The sequence below is a fragment of the Heptranchias perlo genome, chromosome 11 (assembly GCF_035084215.1).
Source record: "Heptranchias perlo isolate sHepPer1 chromosome 11, sHepPer1.hap1, whole genome shotgun sequence".
NCBI classification, from domain to species: Eukaryota; Metazoa; Chordata; class Chondrichthyes; order Hexanchiformes; family Hexanchidae; genus Heptranchias; species Heptranchias perlo.
In genome coordinates, this window is record NC_090335.1 from 28,616,220 (window position 1) to 28,640,503 (window position 24,284).

Genomic DNA, 24,284 nt, shown 5'->3' on the forward strand with positions numbered 1-24,284 from the left:
AGAAATAGGGAGCATAGTCTCAGGATAAGGGGTTGGCGACTGAAAATGTGGAAAAATTTCTTCACTCAGAGGGTTGTGAATCTTTGGATTTCTCTACCCCAGAGGGCTGTGGATGCTCAGTCGTCGAGTATATTCAAGGCTGAGATAGATAGATTTTTGGACTCTAGGGGAATAAAGGGATATGGGGATTGGGTGGGAAAGTGGAGTTGAGGTAGAAGATCAGCCATGATCTTATTGAATGACGGAGCAGGCTCGAGGGGCCGTATGGCCTATTCCTGCTCTAATTTCTTATGCTCTTATAGGAGCTACAAATGTGTGTAATTTTGTATGGTCCCATTTTTAAAAGGTGCCATTATTGGAAAGTTAAAGTGACAGTCCATTTTGACAAGCATTTAGTCCAAATTTTGCCCCACATTCTGCAGTAATAATGAACAACTCAAATTAATTGCAATCAACTAAAAGTGTAGGAATGGTTTGCCTTTGAGCTTTGACCATTTAGACTCAATTCAACTCACTACTAGTGGTGTAGGTGAAGGAAAGTGACAGATTTTCATTTTCTAATCTGTCAATTACAAATTTGTTTCTATTAACTTTTTCTGTTATTTGTCAGATGGTCCTTTTTATATTTTGTCAGGTTTCCCAAGTTGTCTACTTTTCTGCTAAATAATCTTTTGAAAATATTGTTGATGTGTGCAACTTTAACACATTGCTTGACCTGAAGGGACAGTTGATTGCACTTCCCTCTAATGCAACAGAATTATCCTGCTTATGGCCCATCACATGACTCCAGTCTCTGCTAACATAATAGCTCATTATAAATGCACCAGTGTTTTTCTGCTGGGATTTTGCACAAGACAGTGGTGCAAATATCTCTCCCACCATTAATTTTCCCAGCTGGGCTTTATGATTCCTGGAATATAGGAAGGTCAGTGTGGCCCACTTCACCATCAGCATCAAGTTAAGAAAAATAAACATCTCAGGAATTTTTAACAACCAGAATCAAATCTGTTCTTTATAAAAAGATAAGAAATTAAACCATTTGATTGATTATAATAAAATGTTATAAAATGAAAAATATGACTGTTACATGCATTTACAGTTTTAATCATTCCAATCAAGAAGGGGTTAAAGTCACAGTAGGATACTGATTTTGTAGGTAAGTATCTAAAAAAAAAGTTACCACAGAAGCACTAGGCACTGTATTAAGGCATTATTAAACTAGTTCATTAATTCAGGGGCAAGTCATCCTCAGCTGGCAATGAAGACCCAAGAAATCAGAGAGGGAAGAAAGTACCTTCACAAAAAACTAGGAAAACACAGCAGTACAGATGTCAGTTGTGGAGAAGTCCACAGGTGGTGGTGGGGGCTGTAAATGTAGTTTCTTCTATCATCTCAACCGAATAAAGAGTGGGAGGAAGGAGCCTAGGATGTGTCACTGGCAAGAAATGAAATTATATACAAGCTGTATACGTGTTCCAGCAAGTTAAACTGAATATTCCCTTACCTCTTTCTTCTCTCCAGTTTGCTCAGCTATAAGCTGGTCAAACACAGCACCATATTCTTCATGTAATTTCTGCATTTCGTTTATGTGGCTTGCTACCTTATTCATGGCTTTCATTGCCACTGAAAGTTTAAAAAAAAGACCAAAAGGATTTTAGGTGCATTTCACAAAGTGATTTGTGCATGTACTTTTTACACTACACAAGAAACATTGCATTTATTTTCACAAAGACCTTGTAAACCTTCCTGACTGACAATAATTGAATTAGATTCCCAGAAGACTTTGTGCCCTGTAGAATAACTGGCTAATAAGGGATTCCCCAATGGCTCAGTGGGCAGATACACATTGTGGTGTGGTACACAGGCCACAACGATTGCAGATTCCATTCCTGATCTCTATGGAGTTAGTCCATTTCAACTGGGTCCGGGTGGGATACTGCAACTGGTCTCAGTGTCCCAGGCTTGGATGTAGAGCAATAATTAAAAATAAATCTTGCTTCTGATCAAAACTGGTGTCCCTTGCTGGAACGAGGATAATTTCAGGTGAAGAATCAGTTATGATGTCTCTCGTGATTGAATAGCCTATTGACAGTCAAACCTAGATTTTCAGTGTTGGTACCCCGATTTTGGGCCAGTACTTGGGCAGGGAAGATGGGAAATAAGCGAGGATCCGTTACGCTAGGTATCTGCCCATTTTGCGCTCATAGTCATTTCTGGCAGACAGTGAAAGCACCCGACTAAGATGGTAATGATATGGCCACACATCCCATTTCCCGTCATTACCATCTCCATCGCACTCAGTGATAATCTAGCCTGTATAAAGTTGGGTGACCAGGGTTGCTGGGTGCTGCAATAAAGGTAGAAGTAGATTTTAAAAGCCGAGCAGGTACTTTGCACAGATTTACAGAAAACTTAGCTCAGACAATTTAGGTGATTTCTTTTAATTTTTTGCTGTTGACAACTGTTTTAATATCTACCTTTGTGCCTTTTGTTGCCATTTATTTCCTCCTCCCTACCCATCAGTACCCTCACACCAGAACATATAGACTGAGGCACTCTTACTTCTACTTGTCCCAGGAGCAGTACTTGCAGACACAACCCTTTACAAAGTAAGACATTAATGAGTTACGACACATGCTTGAACCAGATCTGCAGCCCATCTCCACAGGAACCGCACTGCTAGTGTTTACACAACTGTCCTGAACATTTATGCCACTGGAAGCATCACTAACATTGTGCACAGCTGAATGGCCAGACATAAAGCAAGTCATAAATGCAGTGTTGCTTCAGCAAGACACTTCATTCACCCTCATGGACAACCAGCAGCATCGTAGCAGGGCAGTGCAACTTTACAGAGTGACAAGATCCCCCAAAGTCCAAGGATTCATGCATTGCACCCACGCAGCCCTTCATTAATGCCATCACCTAAGTCAACAAGGATGGAATCAAAACTATAAATAGCCAACTCATTTGTGACCAGCAGCACTGCATTTTACAACTGAATGCTTGCTGCCCTGGCATTTGCCAAGATGCGTTCATTTTAAGTAAATCCAGTGTGTCAGCATTCTTGCACCCTGAAACAGAAATCCCTGGGCAGCTCCTGGAAGATCAGGACTTCTGACAGCTGATGGCATCTGTGTGGTTTTCCAAGACTCAAGCTGAGCATTGGTACAGTCATCCATAAGGCCGTAAGAACAGCTATGGCACTGGCATCTACCCAACTATGTAGAAGATGGTCCCATTCTTCCCCACCACACTTCCGGAGGGGATCGGACCCCAGTGAAAAATCCAGCTTCACTGTTCTAGGCTTACTGATGGTCATTTCGGCAAGGTTCTTGATGACCATTACAAACCATGGCTCTGTTCTCCAGCATGAGTCACCACCTTCAGGACACAAGGGGAGAAAACTGGTTGACAATGGTTGAATATTCCAACAGAGCTGGGACCAATGTCCTCATGGGGAGGTTAACTCGTGCTGTGGGAGAGGGTTTAAACTAATTTGGCAGGGGGTTGGGTACCAGAATGAAACATTAGAAAGGAGATACAAGGTGTACAGAGAACCAAGAGAAACAAGAGAAACAAATAGCAGTAGAGTAAAAAAAATAGTTCAGAAATAGGAGGGATCAAACAGGGGGCAAATGTGAGGCAGACTAAGATGAGTTTGGAGTGCATGTGCGTAAATGCACGTAGCGTGGTAAATAAGGTCGGTGAGCTGCAGGCACGTCGCCACATGGGACTATGATATAGTGGCAATAGCAGAGACCTGGCCCAAAGGGGAGGATTGGGTACTTAATACTCCTGGCTACAAGGTATTCAGGAAAGATAGGGAAGGAAAGAAAGGAGTTGGGGGGGGGGGGGGGGGAACGGGTGGCAGCATTGATCAAAGAAACTATTATAGCATTGGAAAGGGATGATGTAGTTGAGGGGTCAAAGACAGAATCTATTTGGTTAGAATTAAGGAACAATAGAGGAGCTATTACGCTACTGGGTGTATACTGTAGGCCACCAAATAGTGGGAAGGGGATAGAGAAAATTTGCTGGAAAATTACAGAAAGATGCAAGAACTATAGAGTAGAGATAATGGGGGACTTCAATTATCCCAATTTAGACTGGGATAGTAACAGTGTAAAGGGCAAAGAGGGGGAGGATTTCCTGAAATGTATACAAGAGAACTTTCTTGATCAATGTGTTTCCTGCCCAACAAGGAAGGAAGCAGTGCTGGATTTAGTTCCAGGGAATGAAGTGAGGCAAGTGGAGCATGTTTCAGTGGGGCAGCATTTGGGGACAGTGATCATAATATTAGGTTTAGAAAAGTTATGGAAAAGGACAAAGAACAATCAAACATAAAAATACTTAATTGGAGGAGGGCTAATTTCAATGAGTTAAAAAGAATCCTGCTCTGGTGGATTGGAATCAAAAATTGGTAAGCAGAACAGTAATTGAACAATGGGAGGCTTTCAAGGAGTAGATGGTTCAGATAAAGAGTAGACACATTCACATGAGGGGGAAAGGAAGGACATCCAAAGCTAAAGCTCCCTAGATGACTAAAGATATAGAGATTAAAATGAAACAGAAAGAGGAAGCTTATGACAAATCTAAGTTCATAATACAGTAAAGAACCAAGCTAAATATTGAAAGTACAGAGATGTAAAAAAAGGGAATAAGAGGGACAAAGAAAGAGTATAAGAATAGATTAGCAGCTAACATAAAAGGGAACCCAAAAGTCTTTTATAAACATATAAATAGTGAAAGGATAGACAAAAGGAAGGGTAGGGCCGATTAGGGACAAAAACGATCTTCTTGTGGAGGCAGAAGGTATAGCTGAAGAACTAAATGAACTTCGCATCGGTCTTCACTAGAGAGGATGCTGTCAATGTAGCAGTAAATGAGGAGGTAGTAGCAATATTGGATAGGATAAAAATAAAGAGGAGGTACTCAAAGTAGAAAAGTCACCCAGTCCAGATGGGATGCATCCTAGGTTACTGAGGGAAGTAAGGGTGGAAATTGTAAAGGCTCTGGCCACAATCTTCCAATCCTCCTTAGAAATGGGGGCGGTACCAGAGTACTGAAGAATTGCAAATGTTACACCCCTCTTCAAAAAAGGGGAGAGGAATAAACCTGGCAATTACAGGCCAGTCAGCCCAACGTCGGTGATGGGGAAACTTTTAGAAACAACAATTCGGGACAAAATCAATTTGCGCTTGGAAAAGTATGGACTAATAAATGAAAGTCAGCATAGATTTGTTAAAGGAAAATCATGTTTGGCTAACTTGATTGAGTTCTTTGATGAAGTGACGGAGAAGGTTGATGAGGGTAGTGCAGTTGATGTGTACATGGACTTTCAAAAGGCATTTGATAAAGTGCCACATAATAGACTGGTTAGCAAAATTAAAGCCCATGGGATTAAAGGGACAGTGGCAGCGTGGATACAAAATTGGCTAAGAGACAGAAAACAGAGTAGTGGTGAACAATTGTTTTTCAGACTGGAGAGAAGTATACAGTAGTGTTCCGCAGGGGTCAGTATTAGGACCATTGCTCTTTTTGATATATATTAATGACCTGGACTTGGGTATAGAGGGTATAATTTCAAAGTCTGCAGATGACACGAAACTCGGGAATGTAGTGAGCAATGTGGAGGATAGTAACAGACTTCAAGAGGAGATAAACAGACTGGTGAAATGGGCAGACACATGGCAGATGAAATTTAACACAGCAAAGTGTGAAGTGATACATTTTGGTAGGAAGAATGAGGTTCGGCAGTAAAAACTAAATGGTACAATTTTAAAGGGAGTACAGGAACAGAGAGAACTGAGGGTGTTTGTAAACAAATCTTTGTAGGTGACAGGACAAGTTGAGAAGGCTGTTAAAAAAAGCAGATGGGATCCTGGGTTTTATTATTGGGGCATAGAGTACAAAAGCAAGGAAGTTATGCTAAACCTTTATAAAACACTGGTTAGGCCTCAGCTGGAGTATTGTGTTCAATTCTGGGCACCACACTTCAGGAATAATGTCAATGCCTTAGATAGGGTGCAGAAGAGATTTACTAGAATGGTATAAGGGATGAGGGAGTTCAGTTATGTGAAGAGACTGGAGAAGCTGGGGTTGTTCTTCGTAGAGCAGAGAAGGTTAATAGGAAATTTGATAGAGGTGTTCAAAATAATGAATGGTTTTGATAGAGTAAATAAGGAGAAACTGTTTCCAGTGGCAGAAAGGTCGGTAACCAGAGGACACAGATTTAAGGTGATTGGCAAAAGAAGCAGATGCGACATGAGGAAACATTTTTTTAACGCAGAGACTTATCATGATCTGGAATCCACTGCCTGAAAGGTGGAAGCAGATTCAATAATAACTTTCAGAAAGGAATTGGATAAACACTTGAAGGGAAAAAATTTACAGGACTATGGGGAAAGAGCAGGGGAGTGGGACTAATTGGATAGCTCTTTCAAAGAGCCGGCACAGGCAAGATGGGCCGAATGGCCTCCTTCTGTGCTATAACATACCATGATAAATTGCATATTTGACTGGTCATCCTAGAGCTACAAATGTAAGCAGACTAAAAACAGTAGGATATCTACTGGGGAAATGTATCTTTTGTCTTCAGTTAATGGTACAAATTAGTGTGAAAAGATGCAATATTTTTGTAGCAACATGAAGTTGTTAAATGACAATGAAGTAACCTATACACAAAAAAATTAATTCATAACATATTAAAGATTTAATATATACAATTAAAAATGACTGCATGAAATTAGACCATTACATTGATATGTTAATGTCGAAAAAGGAATAAAATGTTATATGATGCACCACTTTAGAAATAAATATTCATAACCTTCTATTTTTTTTTTACGTGAAAACCTATCACGGGTTCTTATGGCTTACATTTGAAATCCTAATGACATTATTAAAATGATCAGTAAAACATGAGTTCTTTGTGAGGATGTGAAAACATTATCCTTAGTGCAAACCTTAGTGCAGGATGTCCTTTGCTGACAAGGTCAAAAATTGCATCGTACTCTCCTTTCTGCAGCTTGCAGTCTTATTCATAGCTTTCTTTCTATTCACTGAGAGAAACCATGAGCTGCTTTCATAAAGCTGTTTCTGCACAAGTTTTATGCAAGTACATTGAACAGGAAACAACACATCTACTTTGACAAAAGCCTTTCTGAACTTGTAATTACTGTATAATTTCTGAGATGATAAGAAACTCCCACATACTTATTTTTGGCCTGAACTAACAATAACGTTCCCATGACCTTGCCATACTGTTCCATGGACCATTTTACTAATGTTTTAAGAATTTCAGATATCACAGAAAATACTGCAACTAGCCTGTGCTTGGCCACCTCCAGGATCAGCTCCTGACCCCTCTCCCAGGCCCAACCTGCTGTTGTCTCAGTGTGGGGGTCGACGATTCCCCGCCCTTCCACAGCTGGCGAGCTGCAGCAGGGTCCCCGTTTGGCATTTGCAGCTCACTGGCTACTTTCAGATGAGGCCCAAACCTGAAAATGGTTCAGGCTTCCTAACGCCGGCTTCGGAAGGACATTGCCGTTAGCAAAGGGTTAATCAGATGGGACTGCTATTGATTTCTCTTTCTATTACTTTAACTTTGTCCAGTAACTCTTCAATTGGAACTGATCTCACGAGCAGTTTGATTATCCCATTAATATGGACAGAACATGTAACAAGATCTTAAGGTGCGAGTGTTTATGTAGATAGAACGCTATCTTGTAAATTATTCATCTCAACTTCACAGGGACATAAGGGACTGGATTTTAAAACAAAAGTGCGGGTGCATTGGGAGGGGGGGGTGCAAAGAAAATTGAATTTTTGAGCAGGCAGAAATCCTGGCTCCAACATGCCTTAGAACGCGCACGACCCAGAACCATCTGGGTGCGCGGCAATTAAAGCCAGCGGTACAATATTCAGAACAGCTGCATTCACCAGTACATCCAAGGAGAAGGAATATCACCATCCTCACCAGGCACGGCGTGCACTTTCACCACTTGTAGCTCTACAACACAGTGCTGCGCCACAGGCACCTGCACAAGAGCACAGAGGGGAACAACAGAGGGAATGACGTCGCAGGAGGCACGACCCTCGTCAGAGGGTCTACAGACCGAGGCTCAGCTTCCTGCACCTCTCTGAGGAGCAGTGCATACGAGGCTGAGAGTGAGTCGCCAGGTGGTCGCAGACATCTGCAGCCTCCTTCATGCCGACCTGCTCCCGCTTGGGCCTGCCGGCATCTCATTACCCGTCGCAGTTAAAGTGACCACTGCCCTCAACTTCTTCGCATCTGGATCATTCCAGGGTGCCACCAGTGACATCGCCGGGGTCTCTCAGTCATCTGCACACAAGTGCATAAGGCAGGTCACCAACAGCTTGTTTCACGGGGCCTCGCAATACGTCAACTTCCCCATGGATGACCTCAGCCAGACGGAGAGGGCAGTGGGATTCCACTCTGTGGCTGGCTTCCCACGCGTACAGGGTGCAATCAATTGCACACATATAGCAATACGAGCACCTCCACACGAGCCAGGACTGTTCATCAACAGAAAGGTTTACCACTCCATCAATGCTTAGCTCGTTTGTTACCACCGCAAAAGATTTCTTCACGTGTGCACCAGATTCCCTGGCAGCTGCTAGGATTCATTCATTCTGAGGGAATCCAACATCCCGGGTCTCTTCCATGCACCGAACAGCCTTAAGGGCTAATTCCTCGGGGATACCCCCTGCACACATGGCTTATGTCACCTCTGAGGAACCCCATCAACGAGCAACAGCGTCGATATAACGACAGCCACGTCGCCACCAGGTCTATAATTGTACATGCGACAGGACTGCTGAAGATGCGATTTCGGTGCCTCACTTCAATACGCACCAGACAGAGTGGGTCGCATTATAGTAGTGTGTTGTGTCCCGCACAACATGGCACAACAGAGAGGGGTATCGGTTGATGAGGCCTCATGCCCTCACCCAGCATCCACATCTGCAATCAACATTGAGGAGGAGCAGGAAGCGAGAGCGCGGAGGAAGAGGAAAAGGACAAACCCATGGGTGGAGCAGCGGCTCACTTGGCTGCTCGTGAGGCCAGGGAGTCACTGATGTGAACGGTTCTCATAAGATCAGAAAGTGAAGAGAGTCCAGTCCTCACACCCCACAAAACGGTCCTGCAACTACACATACACCCACTGTAAAGTTATCCACTGGTTAGCATCAAGTGTCGCCGTTCATGGTGAAGCACATGAAAGGGCCCTATCACAAAAGCCAGTCAAGAATGGGAAGACGTGGCAGTAGTGGTGAGAATGATAACATTTAATGTGACTTTAACAAAAACCAAATATAAATGAAAAACATGACAGTCTGTCAGACACCCTTGTGCATACCCTTTGTGATCACAAAACCGTAGCCTTTCTTTTCCTACCACTTCTACGTGGTGCATCCCCTGTGGCTGCAGCAGAGGTAGTGGCAAGTTCATGTCCATGGCTGGACTGCTTAGATGCTTTGGGCCCACGCCCTCTGGGGCGTATTACCAATTAAATCGCAATTGCGTGGGGAATGTCAAGTTTTTATTATTCGGGTTTGCCACGCGCCCATTAACCCCTCCCCGCTACCATCCCGCCGTCCTTTTAAAATCGTGCCTAAGGTATGACAATCTTACGGTGGTTAGGTGTCTGTGAAGTTGAAGGTAGTTGTATTGATACACAAATATATGCAAAGGCCACCCTGGAAGGCGACATCTGTTGAAAGGAATGCGGCCTAGGGCGATGGAAAAGTAACACATGCACGGGAGTGTTAGAAGGCCGTTGACAGTTCTGTAACTGACTTCATCCAAAGGATTTGATTGACAGATCAATTTGCTCTGATCAGCAGTCGGTCCACAGACTGATGGGCATCTGCGACCGTTTCGAGCTGGCCTCAGGGGCCAGAGTGAACCGAAGAAAAAGTGAGGCCATGTTCTTTGGCAGGTGGGAGACCAGATCCTTTGTTCCCTTCACAGTCAGGTTCGACTACCTGAAGGTGCTAGGGATCTGGTTCAGGGGGGCCCCAGGCCTGCACCAAAAACTGGGAGGAGCGGGTCGCCAAGGCCAAACAAAAGCTTGGTATGTAGATGGAGCACTCCCTCTCCATAACCGGTAGGAACCTGGTGATAAGGTGTGAGGTACTTTCGGTGTTGCTCCACGTGGCCAAGGTTTGGCACATTCCCCACAACTCTGCCGTCACAGTCACCCGAGCTATCTTCCACTTTGTCTGGAGGCTCAAGGTAGAACACATCCGCAGGGTCAGCATGTACAAGCCCCCAGACAAAGTGGTGGTGGGGGTGGGGGGGGGGGGGGGGCGGGGAGAGGAGGGATGTGTTGGTATCTGTCCCAGTTCATCCCCAATAGTTCAGTAACACAGGACGCTGTGTTCTACGGGCTATTCCCCGGGATGCACATTGAGACAGATATCAACTGCGGCTGGAAGACCATCAACCCGGAGAAGGAGGCCCTTTGTTCCGCCTGAAACCTGCTGGTCTTCCAGCCGAAGGAGCTCTCCATGACCGAGTGCTGCCGACTGGCACACTCCAAGGTCCAGGAGTACATGCTACGGGATGCACTGAAGCAAGGTGTGACCTACGCAAAGGCCCTAAGGGGAAAGGCCACCCCACCTTGTATTGTACAGAATGTATTAGAAGATCTGTACTGTGTTTTAAAATTGTAATAATGAGATCGTAGTGTATATGATCTGCACTGTATTGCTTTGAACTGCCTTGCTGGAATTTGTGTCCTTTCACTTGAACTGTGCGTAAACTGTGTGTATCTTACAAATTTATATGAAATAAAGTATATTTTGAAATTTTAAAAAATGTATAAAGCTGAAGTCAAGAAAGACATGAAAGGAACATTAGATAATACTAAAATGTAACAGGATTGGTAAAAAACTATATAAAACAAACAGTCGTTGCTGGTAGAGAGACCTCGGAATTCGATGAGGCCTGATCAGCCGACCATTTAGCTGTTAACGTGTAAATTCTCTGTTAAGTGTATGTTTAATTATTGTCAATAATAGTTATCATATGCTTAATAAATCTGTGACTATCTACCTGTAATGCTGTGAAACCTATTATTTTCAGGAGCAACTTGACAGTACGAATATCCATCCTCTAACATTGCAGTCTGCCAATTTTGCACCTGTTTTGGGCAGAAGATGAAAATCCCCCCCCCCACCTCCACATTATTTTTTTCAGTTATCAAAAATCCAGTTTTTCTAAACTTAAACCTACCTCCAAAATGGAGGATTGGAGTTATACAAAAGAAGAAAACAGGTGAGTAAAAGCTTTTAATAATGGTTCTGGGAGAAAAATATTAAGACTTATAGGATAGGTTGGATTAGGTTTTAAAAAAGACAGAGGGAATGGAAAAATAGCATCAATGACTGAGCAGAATTGATGGGTTTTAATTTAGGGTAAAATTGTGTTGGTAAGTTTAGCAATTTAGGGAGATTTTTCCCACAACTTGTCAATAGTCTAAGCGTGGTTAAAATGATAACTTGCATACTAATTTTTTTTTTAACATAAATACAGGATTATATTGTTTTCTGTATATTACCATAGTGGATATGGAACTATAGGGTAAATTTTGTGGTGCTATGGATTGGGAGAGACTCAAAGGAAATCACAGCATTGGATAAACAGGTCATATATCTATTTCTTACTGGGCTGCAATTATGCGGTCTCGTACATCTGTTTTGTGCTTTAGCCTCATTAAGGGCTCAGATTAAATGAACACCTAGCCCTAGAGCAATTCTGCGGCCTTTCTGCCAAGTTTGTTCCTTTTAAATTGTGGACCCATTTGGTGTGGGAAGCAAAGGAAGTTCCATGTGAAAAGGAGCTGTGAAAATGCCACAGGTTTTGTATGTTGTTTTTCTGTTGCAATGTTTATAGTACCTTTTAAGAAAAAAGTACAGTATTGTTTTAGTAGTAGAAGCATAACGGATTGTTAAGGTATAAAGAATTCTCACAACAATACTCGATCGTCGTGGCACTGCACACGGGGAGTCAAGATCAAGTGCTGGATTCGGATCAAGAAGCTTTAGAGCATGTGGGAATAACTGGACCCAGTCAGGAGGGGGGGAGGAAAAAAGAGAGAGGGAGGGAGGGGGGAAAGAGAGAGAAATGGCAGGGAGGGAGGGAGGGGGGAAAGAGAGAGAAATGGCAGGGAGGGAAGGGGGAAAGAGAGAGAAATGGCAGGGAGGGAGGGAGGGAAAGAGAGAAATGGGAGGGAGGGAGGGAGGGAGGGAGGGAGGAAAGAGAGAGAGAAATGGCAGGGAGGGAGGGAGGGAGGGAGGGAGGGAGGGGGGAAAGAGAGAGAGAAATGGCAGGGAGGGAGGGAGGGAGGGAGGGAAGGAAGAGAGAGAAATGGCAGGGAGGGGGGAAAAGAGAGAGAAGTGGCAGGGAGGGAGGGGGAAAGAAAGAGAAATGGCAGGGAGGGAGGGAGGGGGGGGGAAAGAGAGAGAAATGGCAGGGAGGGAGGAAGAAGTGTAGGGGGAGAGAAAGGGGAGAGGAATGAAGACGAGAGGGAGGCAAGAAAAGGGCGGGGAGGGAGACACAGGGATGGGAATGAAGAGGAGAGAAAGGGATAGAAAAAAAGAGTGGAAGGGGAGAGGAGGGGAAGAAGAGGAGGACAGGAGGAGCAGATGGAAGAGAGAAGGGATCGGGGTTGGGGGGGGGGGGGGCGGTGGTGACAGAAGAGGAGCACAGGCTGGGAAACTAAATCGAAGGATGGGGAAGAGAAGCTGACAAACTCTACCAACAGGTTAGCTATGTCTCCTCTACAGGCCTGAGTTGGTGGGGGCGGGGGGCAGGCACTGATACTATCTCCACTACAGGTCTCATTGGAGTTGTGGTGAGTCCGGTTTCCCTGCAAGCCCCGAGAACGATCTTACCAAAAAGGGTGGGAGTTAGTTGTCAACATTACTATCAGCCACTGAAGATCCAGGGTGGAGAAATGAACACACCTGAGCACCAAGATTTAACTGAGCTGGGTCCGACATTAAAATTTATTTTTGCTGAGAAGGGTTGCAAGCTGTCAGGGTTATTCATCCCTCTGGGGTATGGGGAAAAGCGTACACTGTTCGATTGCTGTGGGCAGCCCTGAACAGGTTTAAAATTCTTGGAGATTTATTACGCTCAAAAATGGGAATGTACTGAATTTGAGAGGGAAGAGTTGGAGATTGCACTGAGCAAGTCAGGGAACAGCAAGACTGCACTTGAAAAAGCTACTGCATATTTCTTTACTATTCTCAACAAAAATTATTATACTTCTCCAAGGAATTCAAGATCTTCCTCAAATTTAAGTCACCATGGAACAATTGGAGTAATGCTGATGTACAGGCACCTGATAGCTTGGGTATTGAACTGTAAGCTGAATTGCTCAGCCACAATTTAGTTGCAGCAGCTGCAGCAACAGTTCATTTCTGACCTAATATTGTGTGACCTTTTAACATGGCAGAGCCCTATCTACAGGTATAAGTAGTACTGCAGGTAAGTGTCAACACCTTTAAAGTGGGTTTTCCCCATAGACAAAGCCTGACATTGGAGTTTTCAATGCATTTTGAAATTAAATTTTGTGACCCACTCAGCAATATAAAGATATGGCAATAACATGTTTTGATAATAGTCAATTTTACATAATAGAACTTAAAGAATTCAAATCAACGATCTATTTTCCAAGCTTCCTCATTCCAAATGGATCAAAGCAAAATACATTGTCTAACAAAAATTAACCACATTTTTCACAGTTCCTATTTTCTAAATTGTTAAATATTTCTCAGTTTGGTCACAACATTCTTTATTTTAGCCTGCTTTATATTACAATAGACATTATATACAATAAAAGTTTACTCCAGGATATTGGTGAACAACAACCTAGTCCTCAAGCATGCATCAGAAAAGTACAACCCTATGACTATTTTTAAAAAAATTACAACAAAGAAATAAAAAAGACAGCATGAACCAACTCTTCCCACTGAGTGTATACAATCTTCCCATCATGGACTCTGACCCACCTACTTAATTGCTGGGAGATAATCTCTGCATAAATGCTCCCTGATTCCCAAATGTAATACAGGACACTCCAGAACATTCATTCAGCCGTATATCTCTATTATTTAACCCTGACCTGCTGCCCCGATTCATTCTCTTCCCTCCCGCTCTCCCTCCACCCAGCCATTTGTAGCACAAGAACCATTGGATATAGACTGTAACACAGGATACATCTCTACAATTTCTACCTATTTGGTGAAAATAAAGTGTATTCTTCAAAGCAAAATTTCCTCACAACACAGGTTCAAAAATCTGTGCAGATAATTTTGTTAGTGTGCAAACTATCAATTGTACCATTTAGCAGTATTTACAAAACTCACTTCAGCAAACCAAATTACACACAATTCATGTAAAACTAATACAACTCCAGAAGGAAAACAGGTGCAACATGCCCATCGACTGAAATTTGTTGAGTTTCCATTTAAAGAAGTTGCATTTTATGAAAGTGAAAAAACAACTCAATAGAAAATTAGTTTCACTTTTTCCACACTACTGTAACAGTGCACAACAGTTCCAACACGTTCCACCTGTCCTACACCTGGGGAGGGGGAGGGGAGAGTAAGCGTAGGAATATTGGGGCCATTATCTCTTTTGAAAATGAAAATAAAAATCAAATTAAGTTAAACTTATCCCATGAAAAATGTGATGCGAGCTAACACCTAAACTTCCTGGATTTTTTTTGTACAGCAGTTTGATTTGATTCTTTCAAGAAGCAATATACTTAACAGGTAATGTAAGGACAAAGGTATCTAGCCAGTGTGAGCTGACCTTTATAAACTGTTCAGTGTGATGTGATCTTATTAACATGTAATGTTCAATAATTAATTCACTTGCTTCCAGCATACTCTACATGGAGTACATCCGTCAGTTCATTGAATCTTGCATCAGTATCATAAACATGCAATCAAAATAAATCAGTCTTATTCTGCATAAATGCAATGGCAATGTTGATCTTAAGAATGCACTATGATTTATATCATTCAACATTGAGAGAAAAACTATGTCATGCAAAGTCCTGAGTCACCCAGAGAGAAATCGGTGCTAACTAATCTAACGATATGCTATGTGGTCAATAACATACGATTATCAGCATCTCACACCGGCAATGAACATTCTCTCCCCTTTTTCTTACGTCTTCGCCTCCCTCCTCCGTCAAGCTCTCATCACCTTTCCTTCCTCCCCTCCCTCACTGTCATCTCTATCACTGCTCTCAGGCCTCTGCCAGTGCTACTCTGTAACTTGCTACCAGATGATGCACAAGAGCAACCAGGCATGAAGTACCCCAAGATTATTCCTCCCTGTAGATAAACACCAGCACAATGAATACTTGAGGACTAAATATTTAATCTACAAATTCTTACCCGTTAGATGATAATGTTCCTCACTGTCCGAGTCTGTAAGTGAGGTCAGTTCCTTCAGCAGTAGGGGATACTTCAGAACACGCTGAATAGGCTTGATCAGGTATGACTCCAACGTCGATGAGTGCTGCTGTTTAGGATTTTGGGCATCGAGGAAGGCCTTAAAGGCTGGATTTACTTTGGCTAAATATCGGTATAAAAAGTAACAATCACAACTTGAAACAGACACAAAAAATCATGAAATTACTGAATGTCACATTGTCAAAAACACATTTTATATTTAGAAAGAGAGGAGGAGCAAAATCATCAACAGTATCTAAGTTTTGTTCAGTTCAAATTATAAGTTTCCTTCAAATAATGATTATCTGAATTTCATACTTGCATATTCCTTAAAATGAATGAAGATTTCTACATCAAGCTTCTCACAAGTCTAAGAGACACAAGGCTTTCAGATGATGTAAGATAGGGAATCTAAACTATGTACAAAGTTGTAATGGAATTACCTTTAACAAGGACCTTGGGAACCTTTGTATGACTGGCACAGAATGCGCTGTACAGTTTGAAACGATCAGCATAGTACAGGAATGAACCACCCAATGAGAACAGTACTTTCTGCAAGAGGAGCAAGAAATGGTCAATTAGCAGTTTGATGAATACATTTCCAGCCAATGTACTTTGGTGGTATCTGCAAGTTAGTTTCCATCCTGCAAGGTCTGCATTTGGTTTGAAAGTTATCTGGAACTTTGAGACTTATCTAACAAAGCAATTCTAGTTTCACAATAAAACATACACTGTCTGGCTGGCAGAGCAGTGATTCCTGTTCTGAATTGGAACTGCTGTATTCCTCTCACTTTAGCTGCTGTTCCCCAGGCTTCTGAACAGGAATTTCTGCTCTGCTCACTTCCTGGTCTTACTGATCTGCTCTGCTCACTTTTCTGCCCTCCAGCCCCTTTCCAAGATCTATCCATGCCCAAAAACATTGGCCCATCTATACTCAAACATCGTGCCTCTCCGGGTCTTTGCCCATTGCTGGCTCCAAGCTGCTCCTTTGCTTCTCCACTGGCTCCTTAACTGGACCTCACTACATTTCTTTCCCCTGCCCTGAGGCTTCCCCTTCAAATAAGAACCTCAGGTTTGGATTGCTTTCCTCCTGTAGCTCCCCATCAGTCACAACACCTCTGCCACTGAGCTGCTCAACAGTGCCATTCAATTCCCACCAAATCACTCACTGTCTGCCACCTCTGCCTTGTCCCTTGTACAGTTGTCATTTTCACTGCTTTAAATCCAAGGGCTAAGGACTCGGGCACGCCCAACACACGACTGGCTTCGTCATTCATCATCATATCTGGCTTGAACACTGTGACACTCACTCCTCCCACTATCCCAGGGTTATCCTGGAGGGCAAGGACAACTTCTGGCACCTTTCTCCTCAAATATTTTTCTTCTGTCACCTCCAACCTCACCATCAACAAGACTGTGACCCTTTGCTGCCACTTCCCCGTCTATTCCTCTCATCACCAGTCTCCCACTGACTACCTCTGATCATCCATCGCTCTGTTTATTTACCCTCTCCAAGCTGATCTCTTCCATGATATCCACCTCCTGCTCCCTCAATATCCTCCTCAGCAAGCTCCTGACCACTCAATTACCTTCTACCTCTATGCCTGCCAACATAGTTAATGGCTCCCTTTGCTCGAGGACCCTCCTTCAATTCCTTTCAAAACTTCTATCATCACTCCCCTCCTCAAAAAGCTCACCCTTGACCCATCTATCTACCGCCCCATTTCTAACCTCCCTTTCCTCTCAAACGTGTTGTCACCTCCTGGCTCCATACTTGCTTGTTCTCTGCAACCTAACCACAGCATTTGATACAGATGAGCATGCCATCTTCGTCCATTGATGGGCTGTAACAAGTGGGGTGTCGCAAGGATCAGTGCTTGGGCCTCAGCTATTTACAATCTATATTAATGACGTATATGAAGGGACTGAGTGTAATGTATCCACGTTTGCTGACAATACAAAGCTAGGTGGGAAAATAAGCTGTGAGGAGTACACAGAGTTTGCAAAGCGATATAGACAGGTTAGGTGAGTGGGCAAGAAGGTGGCAGATGGGAGTATATTGTGGAGAAATGTGAGGTTATTCACTTTGGTAGGAAGAATAGAAAAACAGAATATTTTTTAAATGGTGAGAAACTATTAAATATTGGTGTTCAGAGAGACTTGGGTGTCCTTGTACACAAAAGACAGTAAGTTAACATGCAGGTACAGTAAGCAATTAGGAAGGCAAATGGTATGTTGGCGTTTATTGCAAGGGAGTTAGAGTAAGGAAGTCTTTCTGCGATTATACAGGGCTTTGATGAGACCACTTAGAATCATAGAATCATAGAAGTTTACAACATGGAAACAGGCCCTTCAGCCCAACATGTCCATGTCGCCCAGTTTATACCACTAAGCTAGTCCCAATTGCCTGCACTTGGCCCATATCCCTCTATACCCATCTTACCCATGTAACTGTCCAAATGCTTTTTAAAAGACAAAATTGTACCCGCCTCTACTACTGCCTCTGGCAGCTCGTTCCAGACACTCACCACCCTTTGAGTGAAAAAATTGCCCCTCTGGACCCTTTTGTATCTCTCCCCTCTCACCTTAAATCTATGTCCCCTCGTTATAGACTCCCCTAGATTTTGACTATCTACCTTATCTATGCCCCTCATTATTTTATAGACTTCTATAAGATCACCCCTTAACCTCCTACTCTCCAGGGAAAAAAGTCCCAGTCTATCTAACCTCTCCCTATAAGTCAAACCATCAAGTCCCGGTAGCATCCTAGTAAATCTTTTCTGCACTCTTTCTAGTTTAATAATATCCTTTCTATAATAGGGTGACCAGAACTGTACACAGTATTCCAAGTGTGGCCTTACTAATGTCTTGTACAACTTCAACAAGACATCCCAACTAACTTCTGGAGTACTGTGTGTAGTTTTGGTCTCCTTATCTAAGGAAGGGTGTTCTTGCCTTTGAGGGAGTGCAACAAAGGTTCACTCGGTTGATTCCTGGGATGAGAGATTGAGTAGAATGGGCCTATACTCTCTAAAGTTTAGAAGGATGAGAGGTGATCTTATTGAAACAGAAGATTCTGAGAGGGCTTGACAGGGTAGATGCTGGGAGGTTGTTTTCCCTTAGCTGGAGAGTCTAGAACTAGGGGGCATAATCTCAGGATAAGGGGTCGGCCATTTAGGACTGAGATGAGGAGAAATTTCTTCACTCAGAGGGCTGTGGAATGTTCAGTCGTTGAGTATATTTAAGACTGAGATGTATCGATTTTTGGACTCTAAGGGAACCAAGGGATATGGGGATCAGGAGGGAAATTGGAGTTGAGGTCGAAGATCAACCACGATCTTACTGAATGGTGGAGCAGGTCAGAGGGGCCTTATGGCTACTCCTGCTTCTATTTCTTATGTTCTTATTGCCACTCTGTGGGATTGCTCTTGCGTGGTCCCATTCTTACCTGCATGATTCCACTCCTATCTGTCCCAACATAACCAGTGCACCTCCAGCAATAGCCTGTCTTCCCACCCCACATAATCACCTCCAGAGTTTCCCAAGCATTTATCCCTAGTCACCTTCTCATACTCATTTACACGCTACCCTTCAGTGACAATGTCCACGGTATTCCACATGTACGTTGAAAGCACCCGTCTCTACTTCTCCGCCACTTCCTTCAACCCCATGACTACCTTTATGCTGTCGGACTTCCGATCTAACATTATGTTGTGGACGGTCACAATTTCCTTTAACAGAACATCGGGAAAGACCACAGCTGTTGTCTTTGGCTCCCACTCTCGCTGATCACTGTCCACGGCCACACGGTCAGGTTGAAAAAGGCAGTATGAAATCTCAGCATCCTGTTCAACCCAGAGTTGAATTTCAAACCCCATATCCTATTGATCATCAAGAATTCTTACTTCCATTTCTGCACTAACCCTTGCTTTAGCCCCTACCAACCATCACAGCCATTAAAACCTTTATCCGGGCTTTTGTCACCTAGGGTTCAATTTTGAAATGGTGGCGGGTTGGCAGCGGAGAGGCCAAGGTACGCATGGCAAACCCGCATAAAGAAAACTTACTGTTTCCGACCCGATCGCATCATGATTGATGATGATTAACGTGCTCTCCGGGTTTCGTGCCAGGTAGCCAGCCTGACCGACAGACTGGCTACTGTCAGGAACTGCGATGCGGGGGGAAGAGGGAGACGCATCGGGGGTGGCGAGGAGGGGGAGACATCGGAGCAGGGTGGAAAGGTAGGTTGATTTTGTGTTTTAACTTCATGCAACGGCTTTTGATGTACTTTATTTTGTTTCTTTTTCCTTGATCCGGCCCTTCACGCCTGGTTTCACCAAGCGTGAATCAGAAGCGGTGGGCAAGCTGCTCAGGTAAGTTAAAAATCGTTCTAACCACGTAATCTGTCACAAGTAAAGTGCCTTAAGTACCTCAATGAGGTACATTTGACGCTTTAACTATCATCCCGCCGACTTTAATTGCCAGCGGGACTTCCGGTTTCGGGACGCCCACGTGCATGCAGGTGTGTCCGTGGGGAACTTGGAAGTCGGCGGGTTGGAGCCGGCTTCCGAACCCAAACGGGATTTCCCCAATTTTTGGAGCCCCCCACCCCCAATTTCCCATAAGATTGAGCCCCTAGACTCAATTTCTCCATCTTTGCCAGTTTTCCACTTCCATAAATTCTAACTTGTCCTAAACAACCTTATTGGTTCCCTGTCCCCCAATGCACTAAGGTTAAATCCTTGTTCTCATCTTCAAATCCCTCCATGGCCTCACCCCAACCTATCTGTGCAACCTCCTCTAGCTTTATGTCCCTCCCACACCCTTCAATCCTCCACAAATGGTCTTCGGTACTACCCCCTTCCCTGCACCCCCACATTCCGCTGCCTCAGCCCTATTTTCTGGAACTCCCATCCCAAGCCTCTTTCGCCCTTAGAAACCTATCTTATCAACTAAGCTTTTGTTCACCTCCTCTCTACCATTGTCTGTTCCATTTTTATCTTTTCCCCTTTGTAAATCGCCGTGGGATATTTAGAGTTGATATATAAATGTAAGCTTGTTACTGTTTTAGTTTATCTTCCTTTCCCTCTCCCCATCCCAAGACAAGAAGTTAGTTATCAGAATCACCACGTGACTGTAAATCTGTTATTTTGTTAAATGTAAAGTGGCATCCACCTCATCTAAACTGCCCACCCAGTACTCTTGTAAATATTATAGCTTGTGACCATTTTGTTTTTACAAGTTATGAAACTTTTATTTTGATTTTGATTCAGTAAAGAGCGCAACATTGTCATAAAACAGTTATGTTTTTGTAATGGGAATATTTGCATACAGAACTACTGATATTTTCGAAAACATGGCCATTGAATTGCCAGCTAAAACTTTCAACTGGCACCCAACATTAAGCTGAAAAAATACAGCCAGGTAGAAACAGTAAAAGTCACACTGTGCGTAGCTCTGCAAGTATCTACATTTCTTGTAAAATTCAAGAAAATCTGTAAACTTAGTCATATAGAAGAAAGTATTAAAACACCTACAGGGTTCTGCATCCATGCTTGAGCTGTGGGTTTTTCATACTTTTGTTATAGTTTTTTTTCCAATTAGTTTTTCACCAGCAGTGCCATTGTTTCCCTCCTTGTCCTAGTGAGATTTTACTTACAGCAGAAAAATGATCAAGGACATAATGGAAAAACAGCAGAAAAATTGCAGTTTACAGGAAAAACTGATCTTAATCTGAAAGCTTTGAAACAATCCTACCTTGAACTGATTGACTGTTTCAAGCTTTTCAAGGTCTGAAACTAGTCTTACACCATCTTCTAGCGTTTTCAAGAATTCCACTTGGAACTGAACCATTTCCCTCAAGTTTCCAAAAAGCACATCAAGCTGAAATATAAACAGCAAAGCAAAAGCTTTATTCACAAAACAATAATAAATAAGTGAATGTCTTATAGCCATGTCTGCTTGAAAAGAAATTACATTACCTCATCTTGAGTAAGAAAGACTTCTTTCTGCAGAGGTTTTAAATATCTCTCCAAGAGACAATTCAGATCCTGTGAACCAAACATTAGACATTAGGCAGACGTGCAAGAACTGATTTTGCACTATTTTTTCAGTAAAAATTCTCAAGTTTAAGAGTGGGCCAATTTTACACATCAGTGTACTAGATTTAACCTCTTCACAAATCCAACAAAACAGAGCTAGAATTACTTCACTTTATTTTGCCAGATTGTAAATTTAGTAATTAATAGACCAAAGCAATATTCAAAAGGTAATTCAGAATGATTTCCATAAGGAGAGCTTCTGCATCATTTCAAATTGCTCTTAAAAAGTTTTTAAAAAATTGTTCAGTAAAAACAGAAAATGCTAGAAATATACAGTCAGTTTGCATCTATAAAGAGAAAAGACAGGTTTCTCATCTGTACCCTTTATCAGGACATTAAAAATGTTCATTGCTTTAAAAAAAATCCCTAATATTGACTAAAGTAAACATACTTGTATTGTAATTTATCATATAGATATTTATAAGTGCAAAATATGAAACATATACACAATAATTTTAATTATAGGAAAATTATTTAATGAAATTAACCTTATAAAACACTGAAGTGCCCTTATCTTGCTTACTATATTGTATTAAAATCATATACCTACACTCAAAGGTTAAGTTACTGTAAGATGGTTTGTAGTCGAGGAAGAGGTGATCCAGCTTGAAACTAATGGTTCACTTCTATCTGCCTTGAGCCGACTAATACAGTCATTTTGGTTAATTTACAGCAGTGACAAAAATGTTGAAAACTCTGCAGTTTCCCCTCCCACAACTTTCAATCCTCCTCTCTTGAAGGCAGTCATGCACACAAGGATATAGTTCTAGGAATAGCTGTTAGCTTCCAGTACCGTGCCCAAGTGGCTATTTTTCATGAGCACAATTTTAATATGCTGGTGGTTAGGAAAGAGATTGGGGGGGGGGGGGGGGGGAAACAAAGATCAGAAAGCAGACATCAGACATCTGGAACAGAGGGCAGGCAGTGGACAACGGGATCACAGTGGAGGGGGGGGGTCCAGGCAACATCGTTTTTAAAGGTAGTTTATTTAACTTGTTTACAATGGGTAATGTAATTTTATTTAATTTATTTAGTTTATTTTTCACTGATCTAGCCCTTCCCACCTGGTGAATGGGAAGCAGTGGGAAAACTGCCTAGGTACCGTTAAAATCCTTTTAACTATCCAATACACAAAAAATAAACTACCCTAAGTATCTCAATGAGGTACATTTGTTCCTTTAATTATCAGCCCGCTGGATTTAAGTGGGGTGGGGGGGGCGGACTTTCTGGTGACTGTTGTACGCACGCACACAGATTTTCCTGAGTCGCATTCAAAAATGTGCGGGTCCCAGCCGGATGTCTGCCTGCTCCCAAAAACAGCGATTTTGATTGCCCCCAACCCACCCATTTTTCCCTTTTAAAATCGTGCCCCATGTGTCAGCCCAGTTCTTATTAGTAGACTATTTTACCATGGAGGGCATCAGAGGAGAAACGGATTCTGTCCTTACCTGATGTCCCCACACACAGACTGTAGGGGTCATTGGATAACAATTAGAAGCAGAGCTCCTCACTGATTTTCCCTCTCCTCAACACACAGACATTAAGGCCAATTATACAGCCTCACTGCTCCCTTAAAATCTTCCAATTCACCCATTTAACCCAGCTTAAAAGAGGACAATATTCTGTTGGAGGAGGAGTGATAAAATAGGCAACAAATTTAAACAGAAGTCAAGAACCTATTGCATACTCAATGTTTAGAATATTTATATTTCAATACAGGATAATAAGCCAAATATCATGAAAATTCACATTTCTGATTTTTCAAAAATTTAAATTAGATTTCACTGCTGAATCCTGTGTTCTCACCTTTACGTACGTCTGTTCTGTTTCCACGAGTTCACAAATGACCTTGCGTAGTTTATCAGCATCAGTCAGTTGTCGAGATGGTATTTGTTGGGGTAAAGAATCCAAAGGCTGTGATGACATGTCGGGTGGACTTAATTCATGTAGACCACGACAAAATGCTGTCACCTGCTCTGTGCTCTACAGAAGAGAATAAGTAGGGAAAGTTTACTTTTTAAAATGTACTTTATTCCAAAAAAAATCACTTTTAAACTTCCAACAAATTAGATGCTGTGACATACAGTGCATCACATTATCTTAAACCATTTTGTACAATTCACAGTATGTGGCAATGTTCAGGGATTGTATCTTCCACAAACGTTCCTCAGCCTGAAGCTACATATTAACAATACTGCACAATTAATTTAAGTGCCCTGAAAGCTCCTTTGTGCTAACCCATCTTCAAGACAAGCACGGGAAAGAAGATACTTTCTCTGAGTTATTAAACCAGAACTACCCAATGCAATATATCATATGCAAATTACAGATATAATTGGTTTGAATCCTTGCAGATACCTTGTGTTAATTTTCAATCACAATGAAGTATGTATTTAAAGAGAAAATCACAAAGGAGAGTAGTTTTACTATAATATACTATATGTAGTTTCAAAAGAAAATCAGAGATTGCTATTTTCAGGGTTTATTTTTCCCCCATGCAGTGTTAGGTTTGTTTTGTGCCTGAGAACTCCATTGATTAACCTAAATGCAACCTCTTTAGAGAATCCAAAATGAAAAATGGCTGGCTTCTACTTAGTGCTGTGAATTCTAAAAAAAAGGCAATCTCCCGTGCAGTTAGATTTTTAAAAATGTTAGGTATTGGTTGGTGGGGAAAGGGAA

General features: G+C 42.3%; 1 protein-coding gene across 4 annotated transcripts in view; it reads right to left on the bottom strand.

Annotated features, from left to right (window-relative positions):
• Positions 1 to 24,284, bottom strand: part of LOC137327206 (rho guanine nucleotide exchange factor TIAM1-like) — a 281,965-nt gene that overhangs the window by 13,734 nt on the left and 243,947 nt on the right. For all 4 annotated transcript variants that reach the window (XM_067992769.1, XM_067992770.1, XM_067992771.1 and 1 more), the window contains 6 exons: positions 23,412 to 23,588; positions 21,486 to 21,554; positions 21,262 to 21,387; positions 15,948 to 16,056; positions 15,448 to 15,627; positions 1,505 to 1,623 (listed from right to left, as the gene is read on the bottom strand). In XM_067992769.1, the coding sequence (XP_067848870.1) occupies positions 1,505 to 1,623; positions 15,448 to 15,627; positions 15,948 to 16,056; positions 21,262 to 21,387; positions 21,486 to 21,554; positions 23,412 to 23,588 (780 nt within the window). The remainder of the gene's footprint in view (positions 1 to 1,504; positions 1,624 to 15,447; positions 15,628 to 15,947; positions 16,057 to 21,261; positions 21,388 to 21,485; positions 21,555 to 23,411; positions 23,589 to 24,284) is intronic.